A 20,301-nucleotide genomic window follows, 5' to 3' on the forward strand; every position below is an offset into this window, starting at 1 on the left:
ACAGTTGATCTGATTATCGCCTGTATGTAGCAGAGCCAATCAGATTATGGCAGCTTCTAGTCTCCCATGGAGACTATTTAAGCATGACAAAGGTAAAAAAAATGTTTTTAAAAATATGAAAAAATAAAAAAATATATACAAATTCAAATCACCCCCCTTTCGCCCCATTCAAAATAAAACAATAACAAAAAAAACACATATTTCGCATCTCCGCATTCAGAATGGCCCGATCTATCAATATAAAAAAAAATAACCCTATCGCTAAATGGTGTAATGAGAAAACAATTCAAAACGCCAGAATTACCTTTTTTTGGTCGTCGCAACATTGCATTAAAATGCAATGACGGGCGATCAAAAGATTGTATCTGCTCCAAAATTGTATAATTAAAATTGTCTGCTCGGCACCCAACCCGAGATCACGAAAAAAATGGAGATGTTACAGTTATTGGAATATGGCGCTTTTTTTTCTTTTTAACAAAATTTGGGTTTTTTTTCACTTCTTAAATATAAGAGAACCTAGACATGTTTGGTGTCTATGAACTCATAATGACCTGGAGAATTATAATGTCAGATTAGTTTTAGCATTTAGTGAACATGGTGAAAAAAATGCAAAAAACAACTGTGGGATTGCAGTTTTTTTGCAATTTCACCTCTCTTGGAATTTTTCTCCCCATTTTCAAGAACACGACATGGTAAAACCAATGGTGTCGTTCAAAAGTACAACTCGTCCCATAAAAAATAAGCCCTCACATGGCCATTTTGACCAAAAAAGTAAAAAAGTTTTGTCTCTGGGAAGAAGGGGAGAGAAAAATGAAAATGCAAAGCCAAAAATACCTCTGGTCATTAAGGGGTTAACCAAGTTTATGCCCTGAGGGAGTTAGAAATAAACATGGAAGATCACAGTATATTTCCTAAAGTGGTACCTCTTTTAAATATACAGTGTGTCCGTTAAGTCATGGTGCACTTTTGACCAGTCACTGGAAAGTATACAAGTATACCACAGTCCCCGGATCTGACGGCCTTTGACTTTTACTTTTGGGGTTATGTGAAGCAACATGTGTACATTAAATGTATCAATGACATTAATCACTGAAAACAGAGAATCACAGATATTATTCACTCTGTTACACCAGACGTCCTTACCCGTGTGTAGCAAGAACTTCACTATCGTTTGGATGTGTGCAGGGCAACAAATGGAGCCCACATCGGACTGCGATGAATAGGTATGAAAGTCGGAGAGTTTTTCTTCTATTTGGAGCAGATTTCACATTTCTATTATTTTTGTTGCTATCCAGTGACTGGTCAAAAGTGCACCATGACTTTACAGACACCCTGTATAATGACATTCTTAATCCAAGATCCTTTTAGATTTATTATCCTGAAATAGAGTGGGTAAATATTTCTTGATAATATTTGGTCACACAATTTACTGGATAACTGCACTGATTATCCCATTTGTTACTCTTACGAATGAGATTGGATGTCATATTTCTGGCTCTTTTAAGCATCCTCTTATATCCTCTTGCAGTCAACCTGCTATCAGCAATATTTAATTCCTTTTTGTAGTCTAGACAATGTGAACAGGATCTTAATTCCCTGTTATACTCTGACACTGTACTGCTTTTCACTGTAGGTTTCGAGAGATTGTTAGTAGCCTCTAAAATAGTCATTTTGGCAGTGGGTTTCCTATTAATTCCTACAATGATTTCCCTTGACTTTGGACCCCCGATTAATTTCAGATTAAAAAAGTAATAGTGCTATGAGAAAATGTACATGAGGATATCATCTATAAATCCTATGTACCAACCAATAGATCTTAACAAAGGATTGTATTCAGAAAACATTGTTTAGGTTTTAATGACCGCAGTGCCTTATAGGATCTACTTCTCATGTCCTCCGTGTTATAAAGAGAACATTCACGTAGTGCAGTTTATTGAATACCATGAGTAAGTGAGGCTTTTTTTCCCTCTCGAAATGCGTTGGTTTACCTTTGTATAAAATTTTTCTATCATGTGTATTTTGATGAAATAAAGAAGAAATTACTTTTTATACTGAGTGCTGGACTACCATCACTTTATCTACATGTTCTGTCCAAATAGTTTAACACACAAAACCGGACAATGACTAAGCTTTTACTGTATTCCACCATGCAGCTCTTAGAATAATTCTTCTCTATTTTCTAGCTATGTCTTTGACAGCCTAAAAGAACCCATTGAAACTGTCGTAAAACGAAGTGTTACTCAGCAGGTGAGCGGCTCTAGAGTGTTTAGATGCCCTAGTCCTAATGAATATAAGATTGTAAGCTTTTTGGTAAAGAGGGTTGTCTTATCAGGACAACACCTGTACATGGACTCTGTTAGGAAGAAAGCAGATTCCATTCTGGTAGACATGATGTATCCATGCATTACACGGATTAACAATCATCATAAAATCCTCTGCAGCAACAATTGCAAGGAAAGTATTTGGTTTGTTGCAACTTCCCTGAGGATAAGCACTGAAATAATGCTGTGCATGCGATAATCTGAAGTCAGGGATTGTATTTATGAAAAGTTAATACTTATTCTGGTTATGTGCATATACATATAGAGAACCTATGTCGCGCCCCTACTTCCAAGAGCCATAACTTTTTTATTTTTCTGTTAATATGGCCGTGTGAGGGCTTGTTTTTTGTGGGACGAGTTTTAGTTTTGAATAACATTATTGACTTTATCGTTATATTTACTGAAAAACGGGAAAAAAATTCCAAGTGAAATTACAAAAAAAAGTGCAATTCCATAATTGTTTTATGTTTTTTTTTACCATGTTTACTAAATGCAAAAGCTGACCTGGCATTTTGATTGTCTGGGTCATTATGAGTACCCAGATACTAAACAAGTATAAGTTCTTTTTTTTATATAAATGGTGAAAAAAAAATCCAAAGTTTGTAAAGATATAAAAAGCGCCATTTTCAGAAACCCTATTTTTCAGGATCTGGAGCTGGGTGAGAGCTGATGTTTTTATCGCTACAATTTTGGTGAACATGTGTTTTGATTGCATGTTATTGAATTTAATTGCAATTTTGCACCACCAAAATATGTGTCAATAGCATAATTGCCCCGATTCTCTTGGAGGAGCCTTGTCTTAAAACTGGTAATTGTTGTTTGTGTAATTCCTTAAAAGAGGCAAGCCCCTTCCAACCACACCAATTCTTATTTTTTATTCCCCTTCTTCCAAGAGTAATAGCTTTTTTTTTCCTGTCGTGATATATCCATATGAAGGCTTGTTTTGTGCTTGATCGAGTTATTTAAATAACACTGTTCATTTTACCATATAACATACTGGAAAACGAGAAAAACCATCCAAGTTTGGTCAAATGATCAAAAAAGTCAATATTTTATTGCCATATTCTGAGTCCCCCATCTTTTTTTTTTCCAATGATGTAATTGTAAGAGATCTTGATTTTTTTACATCACAAAACTGATGTTTTGTTTGACACTATGATGGGATACATGCAATATTTTGATAGCTTTTTATTGCATTTTTAGAGTGCAATTATTGAAAAACTTCAAATCAAGCTTTTGATTATTTTTCTTACTATGGCATCTACAATATGGCTTAATTAATTTTATATTTTGATAGATTCATTTTTTTAGGGACATGGCAATACTAAATATGTTTCTTTTTTTCATTTCTTCAATTTGAAACTGGGAAAAGGAGGTGATTCAAAATTTGATATTTTTACTTTATGTTAAAACATTTGTATAATTTTTTACTTTTTATTTTAGTCCCATTAGGGACACCTGCTCCCTAAAGAATACTTCCTTTACATACTGAAATAGAATAATGTAGTATATAAGAAAATACATTCACCATTGAAGATCAACTAGAGGTTGTGCTTCATGGAAGGACTAAAATGGCAGCCATTGGGCCCTGGCTATCTTGACAATGCACTGGCACCTTGTATTTGCATCACCGGATGTGTAATTGGGTCGGAGATTGACAGAGTAATTTAAATGGTTAAACAGCAGCGATCAGAATTGTAAAGTACAAATCCACCTGCTTTAGAGGTAGAAATGGCCCCCTTATCTCCTGGGGCCCCTGTTTGACTGCACAGGTTACACCAGTTATATAACCTCTCTCCCCCATATGTCTCTGAACTAATCTCCCGATACATTCCTTCACATAATCTCCGGTCCTCCCAAGACCTCCTTCTCTCCTCCACACTTATTCGCTCCTCACCCAACCGCCTCCAAGACTTCTCCCGAATAGCCCCTATTCTCTGGAATTCTTTGCCCCAACAAGTCCGACTATCAACCACATTTGGATCCTTCAGACGGAACCTGAAAACCCACCTCTTCAAGAAAGCCTACAGCCTGCAATGACCCCGCTACCTCCTTCTCTCTCACCACTACCGGTGATATCACCTCAACCAACACCGAAACTGCTGAAATCCACCAACCTACTGTCTCCTTCCCCACCATCCTGTAGCATGTAAGCCCGAAAGGGCAGGGTCCTCTCTCCCCTCTGTATCAGTATGTCATTGTTAGTTTGTTTACTGTAAGTGATATCTCTAATTTGTATGTAACCCCTTCTCATGTACAGCACCATGGAATCAATGGTGCTATATAAATAATAATAATGTCCACCCCTATGCAGAAGTAGCAACATTTTTTTTTAATTTTTATATTATATAGGAAGGTGTAGTCTGTTGCACTCTCCTATACAGTACTGAGCGATAGATTAAAATAATAAGTATATGCCCGGGAATACTGCAGACTCATACCTCCAATATAAGCTAGAAGAGAGATGTGTACAGCGCATAAATCTTATATACTTGTTTCACTATGTGGATTATAATACATTATATCATGTAATCTACGGTCTCTATTATAGTTGTGTTCATCTATGAGAAATGAAGTAAAGAAATGGGATCAGTCATTTAATCAGTTAAACTGTAAGTACCAGAAATGCACTGCCAAAAAGGGTATGAAATGGTTGGTAACACATCAGCAATTGTTCAAATATTAATGTCATGTATGTGGTTTTAGTACTAGCATCATTGAGTAACTATAGGGAAATATAATCCGCTCTATTATGCCTCATTCATACATCTGTGTTTAAACATGTACCTGATGAAATTGTACCGATATTATCAATGTTTTGGATCAGTGTGTCATCAATGTATGGTCCGCGTGTCTATTTTACCATCATTGTGTCATCAATGTTTTTCACAGATGGATAAATAAATAAATTAATTAAAAGCTTCTGGTATGCTTTGCAATGTTAAATATCATATTTTTCAGACTATAAGATGCATTTTTTCCCAAAAAATTGGGGGGGGGGAATGCGGGTGTATCTTACAATCTGAATGTACTTACCATTAGTGTGGCGGCAGCAGGAGTCAAGTGATTCTGCTGGCACTGGGCTGGGAAGAGGGGGTCTTCGTTGGTCCGACACTGCAGGGCAATGATCTGACTCCCATCCCAGGCTGGTGCGGCGGTGCATGGTAGTGCACGGGCTCTGCTGATGTTTTGTGAAAGCCCAGAGCGCCTGCACTTGCATTGCTCCAATGCGGTGGCCTCTGGCAAAATGGCCGCCGGAGTCAAGACATGTGCAGATTGAGATCTCGGCAATTTGATCTCGTTCCGATATCTCGGAAGATGAAATCTCAGTGCCAAGATCTCAATCTGTCTTCGGTGGCCATTTTCCTGGAGGTCACCGCATTGCAGCAATGGAAGTGCGGGGCTCGGGGCTTTCACAAAATGTCAGTAAAGCCTACACAACACCGAATGCTGCCGAACCTGCTGCACCGACCTGGGATGGGAGTCAGATCATCACTGAACCATCAGCGCTGCCGACTTCTACCCCTGGTAAGCTGAATTCGGACTGTAAAACGGACACCCATTTGACACACTAACTTTTTTCCCTATTTTCCTTCTGAAAATTTGGGGTGCATCTTATAGTTTGAAAAATATGGTACATTACACATTACAGTACATGGATGGCACATGAATGACATCTGTGTGCTATACGTGTTTTTCACAGACCCATAGAATTGTATTGGCATTTTTAATCAGTGATACTGAAAAAAGGGGACATGACTCCGCAATTTGTGCACACACACACAGACCGTGAAAAAACAAGGACATGTGAATAGCTCCATAAACTATAACAGGTACATATAAAAAAAACACGGATAGCACAAGACATCTATATGGGGCTTTAGCCCATCAATCCTACCCAAAATTGTGATGACGTAATAATGATATTTTTGCATAGAGCTGTAGTCTGACATTTTTCTTCTACAACCAAATTGTCTGTTCCTGAGCTTTTTATTACTTAAAAACATGGGATAATCATTGATAGAGTAATATTATTGTATTACATTGTGTTTCAGTGAATTTGACTCTAAATCATTTAATCAAGTTTGACCTATCGCTTGTGGGTAATCCAGAAATTTCAGATCTCTATGCTAACATGGGATTAAAGGTGAGTGTTTCCCATCTGCAATACTAAAGTTTTGGTAAGATAGTATTCCAAGGCTCATTACTTGCCAAAAATAGCATTCAGTTGTTTGTGCTATCTTCTAGATTCAGCAAATAAAAGTCGTTTATTGTAAAATGATACAATTCTGCAATATTTGCCACTTCTTCATCAGAGCCTTCATTGTTTAATCTTCCAGGGTAAAAAAAAAATCTTTTCTGTTTCTTTAACCCTTTAGCCATCAAACCTAAATGTGTCTTAAAGTAGTAGTTGCCCGTTGAAAACAAGCTATCATCTATATATAGCATAGGTGATAACTTGTCGATCAGTGATGTTCATGCCGCTGGGATCTGCCGCGATTGGCAGATCTGTTAACTTCTAGTCCATTGTAATGTAATGGCAGTGCACGTGCTTGACTGCTGTTCCATTCACTCTCAATGAGGCTGTCGATCACTGCCTATGGCTTTTTACAGCAGACCCAAGCCATAGACAATGAATGGAATGACAGTTTAGCATCCAACCTAATGCTCTATTTTGTAACAGGCATAAAAGTTCCTTATCACATCTAAATATTTTCCTTCCTAACCAATTGGTGCCTTGGTCGGACCCTCCACTAATCAATAAGGCATCATCTATCCTGTGGATAGGTAATAACTTATTTTCACTTGAAGTCTTTAATGATGGGCCAATTTTCTTGTGTCTCCTTTTTTTCAGCAGCCACATATATTTTTACTACATCCATTTTCAAGATGTGATACTTACAAAACAGAATTTTGGATAGGTGGCAACAATTTTGTCAGGCCCATTTTTGGAGTTTTTTGTGAAATGATGTCCAATTTGTCTTTTTTCCCTGTTTTTTGGGTGTTGTTCCAACACACACAAAGGGAATAAACTTGTGTATTACAAAATGTGTAATTGTAATTTTCTGAGAGAAATAATTTCATGTCCTTACCTCTGGGGGCCCCTGCTACACCAATGGTATGTCCACCCCTGCGTGTATGTCCTGATTGTTTGGTACTTTGAAAACTAGACCAAATGTAAAGAGTAGCACATTGTTAATCATTATCACAAGTAAATATAATTACCTTACATGTAGAATTAATCTGTATTTTTGTCTTTTGTATGCACCGAATATGTAAGAAAACTTCCAAACTAGGGCGTTAAAATATGAATGTAAGTTAAAAAGAAAAATCTCCTCCATACAGGGTCATTTCCATTCACCTAATGCATCCCATAATGGGAATACCTTCTCTCCTGCACCCATAACCATTCCGGTCCAGAATGGAGCTATGCTTTATATTGGAATATCCCAGTCTTCATTGGAGTCCCTATGTTCTGCTTACTACTCTGCTGGTTTTATGACTTTTCAGGTCTCTCAAATGATGGTAAGCATGATGACTCACTAGGATAGTAGTGCACACATAGTAAGTATATTGTTGTCTTACCTGTTGCTGACAATTTCAATAATTATATTGTGCAGGGCTCCAAAGAGTTAACAACTTCAGAGTTAGCTAACTACATACCAGAGGTGAGTGTATTATATTAATGGCTAGATTAGTATATAATAAGCTTTTTAGGATTTCCTGTGCAATCATCAGGAAGGTAAAGTTATGATCAGGTTATTCTTGCTTGATGTGCTGAATTTCTGAGGTGATCTAGTTATTGGATGCTTTTGTATCAACTGATTTTATTGTCTCATCTGATTTGGTACAACTAGTCAGCTGAAATGTGCATAATAAAAAAAAAACCTTTATGCATTATTTGCAGTTTACTTTTAATTTTTTATTTTAGGATTTTTGTGTTTTTTGTTTTTAATTTATCTGTGTAATGGTCATGTGTTAATATGCACTTACATTGTGCATACACATTAACTTACTTTCGCAGTTCAGACTCCAGTTTTTCATTCATTTCATTGTGCATTCAGTGCATATATGGGTGTGACCGCCCTCTTTCTGAGCTGGGAAAACCATCCTGTCTGGCCTAAGCTTTTACTAGTGGTTCAGTCGCTTGATCCATGGTCACATTCACATCACTTGGCAAGTGGAAAGGTTTTAAATACTAGAGTAGGTACTGTCCCACAAGGGTTGCCGTGACGTGGCGGGATGGCTTGTACATTATTTTGATCAAAATTATGTTTACTAAATACCCTTATTATTATTACCTTTATGCATTATTTGCAGTTTACTTTTTTATTTTAGGATATTTGTGTTTTTTGTTTTCTGAAATGTGCATAATGTCTAGCACAGAGATCTGCTCCAGAAGGGAACATGAGAATGAGATCATAAAGTGGATGCAATTGTTTTGTTTAGTACAAATTCTCTCGTAGATGCACATTAGGGGTAGATGCAGAAAACACACAGTCACCATTGATATTAAAACAGGTTTATCACCAGATTTTTCCAATACATTTTCTGCTCTAAGCAAAATGTCAGAATGGATGTATAGTACTTTCTGAACATTAATCTGCTAGACTGAATGATGTCTCCTCAGTGTCCATCTCTGCTGCTGCTGCTGAGATCACACTGCAACCATTAGCCATGGTGACTGGGCAAAATATAATACATCTCAGCTGGATTCATAAAATCCTCAATGTAATAATCAGGTCTAATGCCCACCGATATCACCAGTAATGGAAAGACCAGTACTGGTGCTATCCGTGTTCATGTGTTAAATACTAGTGGCATCCATGTCCCCTCCATATGCTGCACAAGTATGACATGCACCGACACCTGAAAAAAACTGTACAGTTAACACTGTTTCCAGACGCCGGGTGCTGAATGCAGCTCTCATCATGGTCACCTGATCTCCATGAAACCAGCGAGACTAGGGGACGCTAATGAGAGTTGTAGTCAGCACTGCTGTTTGTATATCGCAGGCAGATATTAAATCATGAAATAATAAAAACGACGTGGGGTCCACTTACTTTTCCTAACCAGCTGAGGAAAAGCTGACATCTGGGGGCTGGTGTTAATATTCTGGGAAGGGACCAATAGCCATGAAGATTCTTAGGCTATTGATATCAGCTCACAACTGTTAGCTTAGCCTTTACTGGTTATTACAGGAGACACCGTAAAAAGACATCGGATCTCCCTATATTTATTAACCAGGAAAGGCTAAACAGACAGCTACGAGCTGATATTAAAAGCCTAAGTAGGGGCCATGGACATTAGCCCCCTCCCACGCTAAGAACATCAGTTTTCAGCCACCCCATAAATGGTGCATCCATTAGCTGTGCCAATTCTGGCACTTAGCCTCTGCTCTTCCCACTTGCCCTGGTGCAGTAGTAAGTGGAGTAATATTTGTGGGATTGATGTCAGCTGTTTTATGTTCGCTGATATCAAGTCAAAGGACTAGTAATCGAGAGATGTCTATCAGATTCAATAAAGACATAGACAGTATAAAATCCTTTAATTGAAATAAACACTCCCTGACCCTCTTTTTACCCATTTATTAACCAATAAATAAAATTAAAAAAACAAAGTTATACTCCTTTCTGACAATAATCCATAATGCTCATGTCCCACGACAATCCCAAAATCGGCTTCATCCAGAGGGTGTGGTGAGCGGTGATATTAGTGATGCTACCGCTCGCTACGTCAGCCGGAATACGATGAGCTGAGTGTGAGAATGTGGCTGCCTGTGACCGGCGGTGACGTCACTAAGGTTACTGACGGTCATTGGTGAAGCAGGAGATGTCTTGGAGATGGAAGTAAGAGGTTTGGATTATGGAAGATGTTAGTCTTAGATCAGCTGTGGAGCGGAGACCAAAGGTAGGGTGATAGACAGAGATGAGGGAGGAACTGGAACCTGTAGACTGTGAGCCCTCGCGGGCAGGGTCCTCTCACCTTCTGTACTTGTGTGTCCCTTGTCTTGCACATGCTTATTGTACTTGTCTATATTTCCCCTTTTCACATGTAAAGCGCCATGGAATAAATGGCACTATATAAATGTATAATAATAATAATAACTGTAGGGTGGTGGAGAACTATGGAGAGCTTTGTGGGCAATGTGATTGATGGTTACAAAATCTCTTTAAAAGGTATCAGGCTTGAACTGAGACAAATGATAGTGTAAAGCAGTTGCTTGACTCAGACTAAGGCTACAGTCACACTATCAGTATTTGGTCAGTATTTTCTCTCAGTATTTGTACGCCAAAACCAGGAGTTTGTGATAAATACAGAAGTGGTGACGTGTTTCTATTATACTTTTCCTCTAATTGTTCCTCTCCTGGTTTTGGCTTACACATACTGATGCAAAATACTGACCAAATACTGATAGTGTGACCAAAGCCTCAGTCTCTGTCTCTTCTTAAATCAACACAGCACACATCCACAGTTCTGATCATGATTAGAGGTGGGAGAACCCGAACAGAAAAGCTCGGAATCCGTAATGAACACCTACTATTCAAGCAAGGACCCTGAACACTGACTTCTCCAGGAAGTCTGTGCCACTGTTTTGGTTCGGCACTCCAAACATCTGATGTTTGCCATGCTATGATGTGCATGACAATACGAGAAACATTGGTGGTTCTGATCAGCGGTAAGATTACACGTGAGCCAGCAACTGTGACCAGCAGTAAAAAGTTTACTGCCGGTCACAGAGGTGTCGTCTGATGAGAGAGTACTACTATCATCAGCCTACGCCTTCTGTCACTGATAACAGCGAGAGCAGGTACTGATGATGGGAGTATTCATCAGCTGGCGCATGTGCTATAAATTAAACAAAAATGACGAGGGTTCCCCTCTATTTTTGATAATCAGTATGGTAAAACTTACAGCTGTAGGCTGCAACCCTCAGCTGTCAGCTTTATCATGGCTGGTTATAAAGAACAATAGGAACCCCACACAATTTTTTAATTAGGTTAATAAATAATTTTAAAAAATGATGTGGGGTCCCCACCATGTTTGACAACCAGTCAAGCTAAATCATAAAGCTAGGGGTTGGTATTCTCAGCCTGGTAAGAAGCCATATATATTGGCCCCCTCCAGCCATCCTTAAAATAGCCCAAGCCTCCCAAGAGTAGATGCTCCAATTCTGTCACTTTGCCTGACTCTTCCCACTTGCCTAGTAGTGGTCTGTGGCAAGTGAGGTTAATATTTGTAGGGTTGATGTCACCTTTAATTACCAGGTGACATCAAGCCCACGGTTTAGTAAGGGAGAGGCATTTATAAGATGCTTCTCCATTACTAACCCCATAGGCATATTGTAAATTAACACACAGCCAGAATAAAGTCTTTTATTTGAAATAAAAATGCAGTTTTATTTTTTTATTTAAAAAAAAAAACAAAGTTATACTCAGTATATGCCCTTTCCATTGAAGACCCCGTCCCCTGTAGAAAAAATAGAAAATAATAAATAGCAATGATATCACCTAATGCCAATTCCATTGAAGCCCTGGCCTCCTGTAAAAAAATTAATAAATAAAAAACAACTATATCCCTGACCTGTCTGACATACTGTCCCACGCCGTAATCCATGTCTGCAATAAGTGGTTTTCAACTTGGATGGTGCCAGGATGCAACTGTTCAGGCTGAAAACCATGGAACAATGAGCTACTGTGAGTGCAGCATCAATGACTAAAGGTGACGTCATCAAGTTTACCGCAGGTCACTGAGGCTGCATTCCCAGCTCACTTCGCTGTGCATATTTGGAAGAAGATAATAAACTTGCAGTATTTTATCGTCTTCATTTTTTCAACCCCTTTCTGACATCGGATGTAATAGTACGACGAGGCCGAATTACCCATCTTTCCGGGTACATGTCATCTGATATATACAGCTGACATGTGCCCGCAACAGCCACGAGTGGAATCGCGATCCATCTGCAGCTGTTAACTAGTTAAATGCCTCTCTCAACTTCTGACAGTGGCATTTAACTCGCATTTACCAGAAGTGCATCACTAATCCTGCCCATAGGTGACCCTGTCACATTATCGCGGGTTACCGAAGGGTCAGCATGACTACAAGAGGTCTTGGCACTAATAGCAAGTGAGCATTTCTGCTATACACAGGCAATCTGATCATTGCCTGTGTGTAGATGAGGCGATCGAATTAGTACAGCTTATAGTCTCCAATGGAGACTATTGAAGCATGCAAAAAGTTAAAAAAAAGGTTTTTAAAAATATTACAAAAAAAGTTCAAATCACCCCCCTTTCGCCCCATTCAAAATAAAACAATACAAAAATCAAATATACACATATTTGGTATTGCAGCGTTCAGAATCGCCTGATCTATCAATATAAGAAAAGAATTAACCTGATCACTAAACGGTGTAATGAGAAAAAAATTAAAAACGTCATAATTACTTTTTTGGTTTGCGCTACACTGCAATAAAATGCAATAACGGGCGATCAAAAGATTGTATCTACACCAAAATGGTACCAATAAAGACGTCAACTCTGCGCGTTCCCAGCCGGGCTGAATTGCCGTGACCTCCGTGAGATCCCCACTAGCATCGTGAGAGTTTTCACCGTGGTCACGGCGGTTCAGCCTGGCTGGTAACACAGCCTCACTGACCGGCAGTAACCTCCATGACGTCACCACCGGTCACTGAGGCTGTGCTCAGAGCAATTCAGTTACCAGTGGTTCTCAGCCTGGACAGTCGCATCTTGGCACCATCCAGGTTGAAAACTATTTATCCCCAGACAAGGATTACAGCGTGGGACTGCATGCGGAGTGGTGAGGGGTTTTGTGTTTTTTTTTTTATATATGTTTTATTGCAGGAGAACGAGGGCTTCGGTGGAATTAGGCGTTAGGTGAGTATAACTTTGTTATTTTTAAATAAAAATGGAAAACTGTTTTTTGTTTTATTTCTAAAAAAGGACTTTATTCGGACTGTGTCTTTATTTACCATATAACTATAGGATTGGTAATGGATAGGTGTCTTATAGATGGTACATGACAATACAAAGGTGATATCAACCCCGCAAATATGAACCTCACTTGTCACTGCTACAGGGCAAGTGGGAAGAGCCAGACAAAGCACCAGAATTGGTGCATCTAATAGATGTGTCTTTTCTGGGCATCTGCAGGCTGCTATTTTTAGGCTGGGGGGCCAATATCCATGGCCCCTTACGAGCCTGAGAATACCAGCCCCCAGCTGTCTGCTTTAGCAAAGCTGGTTGTAAAAAATGTGGGGACCTCACACCTTTTAAATTATTTAGATAAATATAAAATACATTGTGGGGACCCCTCTATTCTTGATAAACAGCCTTGTTGAAGCTGACAGCTGAGGGTTGCAGGCCCCAGCTGTGAGTTTCATCTGGCTGGTTATAAAAAATACAGGGGAACCCAAGTTGGTTTTTTTTATTATTTATTTACAGAGCAGAAACCAGCTAATGAATACACCCATCAGCCACTCCTGCTCTCCTGTTAGTAGGGCAGCAGGAGTTGGATGATGGGAGTAATAGTCACATCAGCTGACACCAGTGACCAGAGGTAAGCTTTTTACCTCCGATCACAGCTGAGCGCTCATGCTGCCTTTTGACAGCGTGGGAACCATGGTTCTCTGACCGGCGGGAATGATGTCACCACTAGAGTTGAGCGAAACAGGTCAGTCAGATTCAAAAATCGCCGACTTTCGCCAAAATCGGGTTACGCCGATCGAAACACAACCCTAGCATGAGGTCTGCCATGAGGTCGCCGATCAGCGCACCAAAGTCGTGTTTCAAATGATGCTTTCAGCGCCTTTTCTCACCCAATGATGGAGGACGCACACTGTGGGCAACGCGATGACATGCGCAGCGTGCAGCACAATCTTAGAGACGGGCATTGAAGTAATTGGCTGGCTTTGTGTGGCATCACAGTGGGTATAAAAGGCTGTGAACGCCGACCGCCATCTTACTTCTGCCGATCTTACAATAGGGAGAGGTGCTGTTGCTGATTCTGAACAGGGAGAGCATTAGGCAGGGAAGAAGAAAAAAAAACTGCTTCTGCTGATAGTGCTTTTCACTGTACAGTTAGTGTGCAGTGAAAGGGGAGGATTATTGTTGTGTGCAGCTGGTGGTGATTAGGCTGCCTTTTAAGGCTACCTGCTAGCTGCATTGCTGTGTGCACACTGCTGTTCAAACTGCTTTTTTCAAATTGCTCCAAATTTTATTATTTTTTCCTGGTGAGTTAATGAGCGCTCATTTTTTCACACACTGTCTAGTGGTGTACGCTCCTCATACACTACCGTGTACCGGCTGGTATCACGGACAAATAGAAGTTATGTGGGTGTGACTCTGGAAGAAAAAGCCGAGGAGTTTGTCCGTTTTTCCAGACCTACACCTTAGAGTCGTGTCCGTTTTTCAAACAGTTTCGTTTATCTGCTGTTTGATGATGGTCAAAACTAGGCAGAGACAGCCTGTGTCAGTCCGTATACAAATACACGGAGCTTGACAATTTTACATACACACACTGTACAGCGGTGTACGCTCCTCACACTACCGTGTACCGCCTTCTAGCACGGACAAATAGAAGCTACCTGTGTGTGACTCTGGAAAAAAAGCCGAGGAGTTTTTCCATTTTTCCATACCTACACCTTAGAGTCATGTCCATTTTTCAGTTTTGTATATCTGCTGTTTGATTACAGTCAAAACTAGACAGAGACAGCGTGTGTCAGTCTGTATACAAATACACGGAGCTTGACAACTTTACATACACACACCGTACAGCGGTGTACGCTCCTCACACACTACCATGTACCGCCTTCTAGCATGGACAAATAGAAGCTACCTGTGTGTGACTCTGGAAAAAATCCGAGGAGTTTTTCAGTTTTTCCAGACCTACACCTTAGAGTCGTGTCTGTTTTTCAAACAGTTTCGTATATCTTCTGTTTGATGACGGTCAAAACTAGACAGAGACAGCGTGTGTCAGTCCGTATACAAATACAAGGAGCTTGACAATTTTCCTTACACACATCGTATAGAGCTGTCCGATTCTCCAACAATATTGTATATCTGCCGTTCGCATTACAGTCACTTTTTTACCTAGTCAGCGTGTATGTGTGACACTCCGTAAATACATACACGGAGATTGTGAGTTGCACAAAAATCTTTTACAGCTGTACACTTCTGATACAGTTCCCTATATCTGCTTGTTGGATTACGGTCCAATACATACTGTGAGAGTGTCTGTAACTAACATAATATATACGTTGATTTAATTTGTTTAATACACCTTGCACAACTGGACGCTCCTCATACAGTACCATCTCTCTGCTGGTATTTTTGGTACATTTTCCCAAACATGAGGAAGTATGGTGGAAGAGGCCGTGGACCTGGGCAGGGGGGCACAGCTGGTACTGATGGTGGTGGTGCATGGGCTGGTTCTGGCAAAAGCACAATAGCAGCTAAGGCAGGAGGTGTTGAGCCTGCGTCATCCTCTGGCCCAAGAAGGCCTGTAAGGTTGCCTTTTCTTGGAGTAGGAAAACCGCTTTTAAAGCCGGAGCATCAGGAACAGGTTTTTGCGTACATTGCCGAAACAGCCACCAGCTCTATTGCTTCCTCTTCTGAACGGTCGAAACCTGCAAGCACGGAGTCGTCAGTGCAGGGTTCTGGTCATAAAAAAACCCTTTCCTTGTGTCCTTCACCCCCACCAAAAGTTAAGGATGCTGCAGCCCACACTTCAGATTACTCTATAGAGCTCTTTTCACATGCCATGCCTGGGTTATCCAGTCAAATCCTGAATTCCCCAGTCCAAGATGAATCTTACATGGAGTGCACTGATGCACAGCCACTGCTAGATGATTCTGCTGGTACATTGACACACAGCATTACATTTCCCTCGCAGTCTATTGAGCCAGAATCTGACCCTGATGAAACCCAGGTGCCCCTTCCCGCATACTATACCACCTTACACGCTGACACAGAGGAAGGTAAAGAGGAAGGTGCAGATGACTTTGAAGAGGAGGTGATGGATGACCCAGTTCTGGACCCGGATTGGCATCCATTGGGGGAGGAGGGTGGCGCTGGCAATAGTTCAGATAAGGAGAAGGATCTGCAGCTGGCATTGACATCACAGCAGCGGTTATCTATCAGGCCCGTAGCTGTCCTAAAACGTGGAACAAAAACTAAAAGAGTTGCAGGACAGCTTGACCAGACGGTCAACTTTGCACAGTGTGCAAAGCCAGAAAATGTTTACCATAGTAGGAAGAGTGCAGTGTGGCACTTCTTTGTCCAAAATCCTACAGATGAGGCAAAGGTTACCTGTAAGAAGTGCGGAAGGACCTTTAGCCGAGGTAAACAACTCAGAAATTTGAATACCAGTTGCATGCTTAGACATTTAATCAACATGCACTTGCGTGGACGGACTACAAAACCTCAGGTAGCACATGTGCACCTGCTCCAACTGAAGGTAGCCAACAACGCTCCATTGCTACCCCCACTGTAAGACCACTGCCACCATTAAGCACACCACCAGCACTAAATGTGGAGGTGTCGTCGCAAGGCCAAAGCACTCAGGGAATCACAATGGTTTTGCAACACAACACTGAATCTAGGCCATCACCACCAATACCATCACCAACCCCCTCTCACTCCATCCGGTCCACTGCTACTTTCCCCATATGCAGCTCTCCCGTCCAGCTCACCCTACCAGACACTCTGAGTAGGACAAGAAAGTACTCATCCTCTCATCTGCATACTGTTTGAACGCCTACATTGCCAAACTAATCTCATTAGAGATGATGCCCTACCGTTTGGTTGAAAGCAAAGTTTTCCGCGACCTCATGGCCTACGCTGTCCCACGCTATGACCTTCCCAGTCGGCACTTCTTTTCTCGAAAAGCCATCCCTGCCCTCCACCGGCATGTGAAAGACCGCATTGTCCATGCACTAAAACAGTCAGTGAGTGGAAAGGTGCACCTCACAATGGATGCATGGACCAGTAGGCATGGCCAAGGCCATTACGTGTCCATCACTGCACACTGGGTTAATGTGGTGGATGCAGGCTCCACTGGGGACAGCAGCGGTGGAACAGTGCTGCCTAGCCCACGGTATAGGAAACAGTTGGCTGTAGACTTTCGCTCCTCCTCCTCGTCTATCAGCGAAAGCTCATCCACAGAGTGCAGTCGCACGAGCACTACATCCGCAGCTGGCAGTGTTGCACACAAGGTGTCCCACTATCGAAAAGCTAGTGGTAAGCGCCAGCAGGCTGTGTTAAAGATGATGTCTTTAGGCGACAACAGACACACCGCGGAGGTACTGGCCGACTACTTGCAGCGACAAACAGAGTCATGTCTGGGCAGTCTACATCTTGAGGCAGGCAAGGTAGTCATTGATAACGGCCATAATTTTGTGGCAGCCATAGCCCGTGCAAAACTCACACACATACCTTGCCTGGCTCACACTTTGAACCTGGTGGTGCAGTGCTTCCTTAATAATTATCCAGAGTTAACATCCCTGCTCCATAAGGGGAGAAGACTGTGCTCGCACATCCATCGCTCGGCCGTACACTCCAGTCGTATGCAGAAGCTGCATCGATTACTCCACCTCCCCAAGCACCGCCTAATCATAGATGTTGCAAGAAGGTGGAACTCCACCCTGCACATGGTTGAGAGGCTGTGCGAACAGAGGCAGGCTGTAATGCATTTGTGGGAGGATACACGGGCAGGCAGTTTGAAGGAAGACATGAAATTGTCGGGTGTGCAGTGGTCAAAGCTGAAAGACCTCTGTAAAGTCCTTCAGTGTTTTGAGGAATGCACATGGCTGGTAAGCGCAGACGATGCCATCATGAGCATCCCATTTATGCGTCTGCTCATGCAAAGTTTGACACACATTAAGGATCAGGCATCTGCAGCGGAGGAAGGAAGCCTTGATGACAGTCAGCCATTGTCTGGTCAGGGAACTGTCCTGGATGAGGTGGAGGAAGAAGAGGAAGAGGAGGAGGATGAGGGGGATGATTATTTTGGGCAGGAGGATGTTTCTCAGGGGGCAAGAGAAAATGTTGGCGTTCCAAGGTTAGGGACAGTGTTTGTGCGTGACTGTAGGGATGTGGATTTGCCAGAAAGTGCTCCTCCACCCAGCAGTGGCAGTGCAGCATTGACACCTGGAACATTGGCCCACATGTGCGATTATGCCTTGTGGATCCTAAAAAGGGACCCCCGCATTGCCAAAATGATGAGGGATGACGACTACTGGCTGGTCAGTATCTTCGATCCACGCTACAAAGGCAAATTACACAACATCATGCCACAGGAGAACCTAGAGATAATATTGGCAAACAAACAAGCAACTCTGGTAAACCGTTTGTTTGAGGCTTTCCCAGCACACAGCAGCGGTGCTGGTTCTCCTACGAGCCGTAGTGGGCACAATGGAAAAGGTGTTCATGGTGCACACAGCAGAAGTGGCGTTGGAGACAGGGTTTTAATGACCATGTTGAGGAATGATTTCTCAAGTACCGCTCACACGACTGCTAATACTGCATCGATTAAAAGTGACAGGAGACAGCAGTTGTCAACTATGGTTACAGACTACTTTTCCTCCCATATCGATGTTCTCCCTCACAGGTCATTCCCCTTTGACTATTGGGCCTCTAAACTGGATGCCTGGCCTGAATTGGCACAATATACCTTACAGGAGCTCGCTTGCTCTGCTGCTAGTGTGTTATCTGAAAGAGTCTTCAGTGCTGCTGGATCAATCCTGACAGAAAAAAGGACCCGTCTGTCGAACCAAAATATTGATGATCTAACCTTCATTAAAATGAACCATGCATGGGCTTCAAAGGATTTTGTCCCACCTTCCCCTGATGACACAGGTTACCAGAAAAGTGCCTCGGTTTTTTCCTCCTCTTCCTCGATTTGCCCAATTACGCCCTTTGCAGCAGTTGAATGTCCAGCCAACACATCTACATATGCCAATTTTTAAACCTCCCTAACTGGGCTGCCCACCCCCCCAATGGCTGGGGTCAAGACCTGGCGCACCCGGGCAAGTGCCGTTGCTCTGAACAGGTGGATGGGCCCACTGATGGCCGACGGCAATGGCACAGGGCCCCTCATAGTACAATACAGTGTCTCAGATGGTGGGAGGGCCCACTCGCAGTCATGCACACCTGCGTACTATGAGGGGCCCTGTGCCAGTACCGTCGACCATGATTGTGCCCCCCTGCCTGGTCATGGCCACAGCACTTACAAGTTGCAATACTTACCTCTCCCTGCTCCACCGCTGTGTAGTCTGGGCAGTTAAATCCTTCACAGGGACGGCCACTAGAAATTTGGTGTATTGATCAATGATGGTTAAAATGTAGCTATGGCCTGTCCTGCTGGCCTCTACCTTCAGATGATCAATGGCTACCATTTGAAATGGACGTCAACTTACAAGCGGATGCAGTGGTGGTTTATGATCACCTTTCACAGTTGTGATAGTCACAGACGTGTGACATTCCTGCCACCATTTTTCAATGTCTCCTCTCATGCCAATCCAATAGAATCGCTTACGGCCTGTGGCTTCTTTCTTTTGCACTCCAAAATGACCAGACACATCATGATAGGCAGTGAGGACCATGGGTACATCTCTCCCCGTGATCACAATTTGATGGAGACGAGTAACGGTGATGTGATCCACGCTACTTCGATAAATTAATCCTTTTTTCACAAAGAACCTTTTTCGCTTTCTCCACAGACACAGTAATTGAGGGTCTGCATCGCCTCTGCAACATCTACCGGGAGGTTTTCCCCCCATGAGTAATTCCAAAATTTCTGCTAACACTCCACTTTGCATCTATACTTGTATCCATGTAGTTTCCAGTATCGGATAGCGGAGATTCTGGACTGGCTTACTGAGATTAAAATATATACGAAGATTTAAAAGTACCACAACACAGTATACTGGTGTAGGCTATGAATACCTTTCCCTTTTTCTACT

The 20,301-nt window shown here is 41.8% G+C and overlaps 1 protein-coding gene across 1 annotated transcript in view; it reads left to right on the forward strand.

Moving 5' to 3' along the window:
• Positions 1-20,301, forward strand: part of LOC141059045 (BPI fold-containing family C protein-like) — a 68,559-nt gene that overhangs the window by 28,117 nt on the left and 20,141 nt on the right. The window contains exons 6-10 of the mRNA XM_073555255.1: positions 2,184-2,247; positions 4,873-4,933; positions 6,377-6,468; positions 7,668-7,847; positions 7,943-7,990. Of these exons, the coding sequence (XP_073411356.1) occupies positions 2,184-2,247; positions 4,873-4,933; positions 6,377-6,468; positions 7,668-7,847; positions 7,943-7,990 (445 nt within the window). The remainder of the gene's footprint in view (positions 1-2,183; positions 2,248-4,872; positions 4,934-6,376; positions 6,469-7,667; positions 7,848-7,942; positions 7,991-20,301) is intronic.

Source organism: Dendrobates tinctorius, unplaced genomic scaffold (assembly GCF_039654945.1).
Source record: "Dendrobates tinctorius isolate UK_male_01 unplaced genomic scaffold, ASM3965494v1 ptg000223l, whole genome shotgun sequence".
Lineage (NCBI taxonomy): Eukaryota > Metazoa > Chordata > Amphibia > Anura > Dendrobatidae > Dendrobates > Dendrobates tinctorius.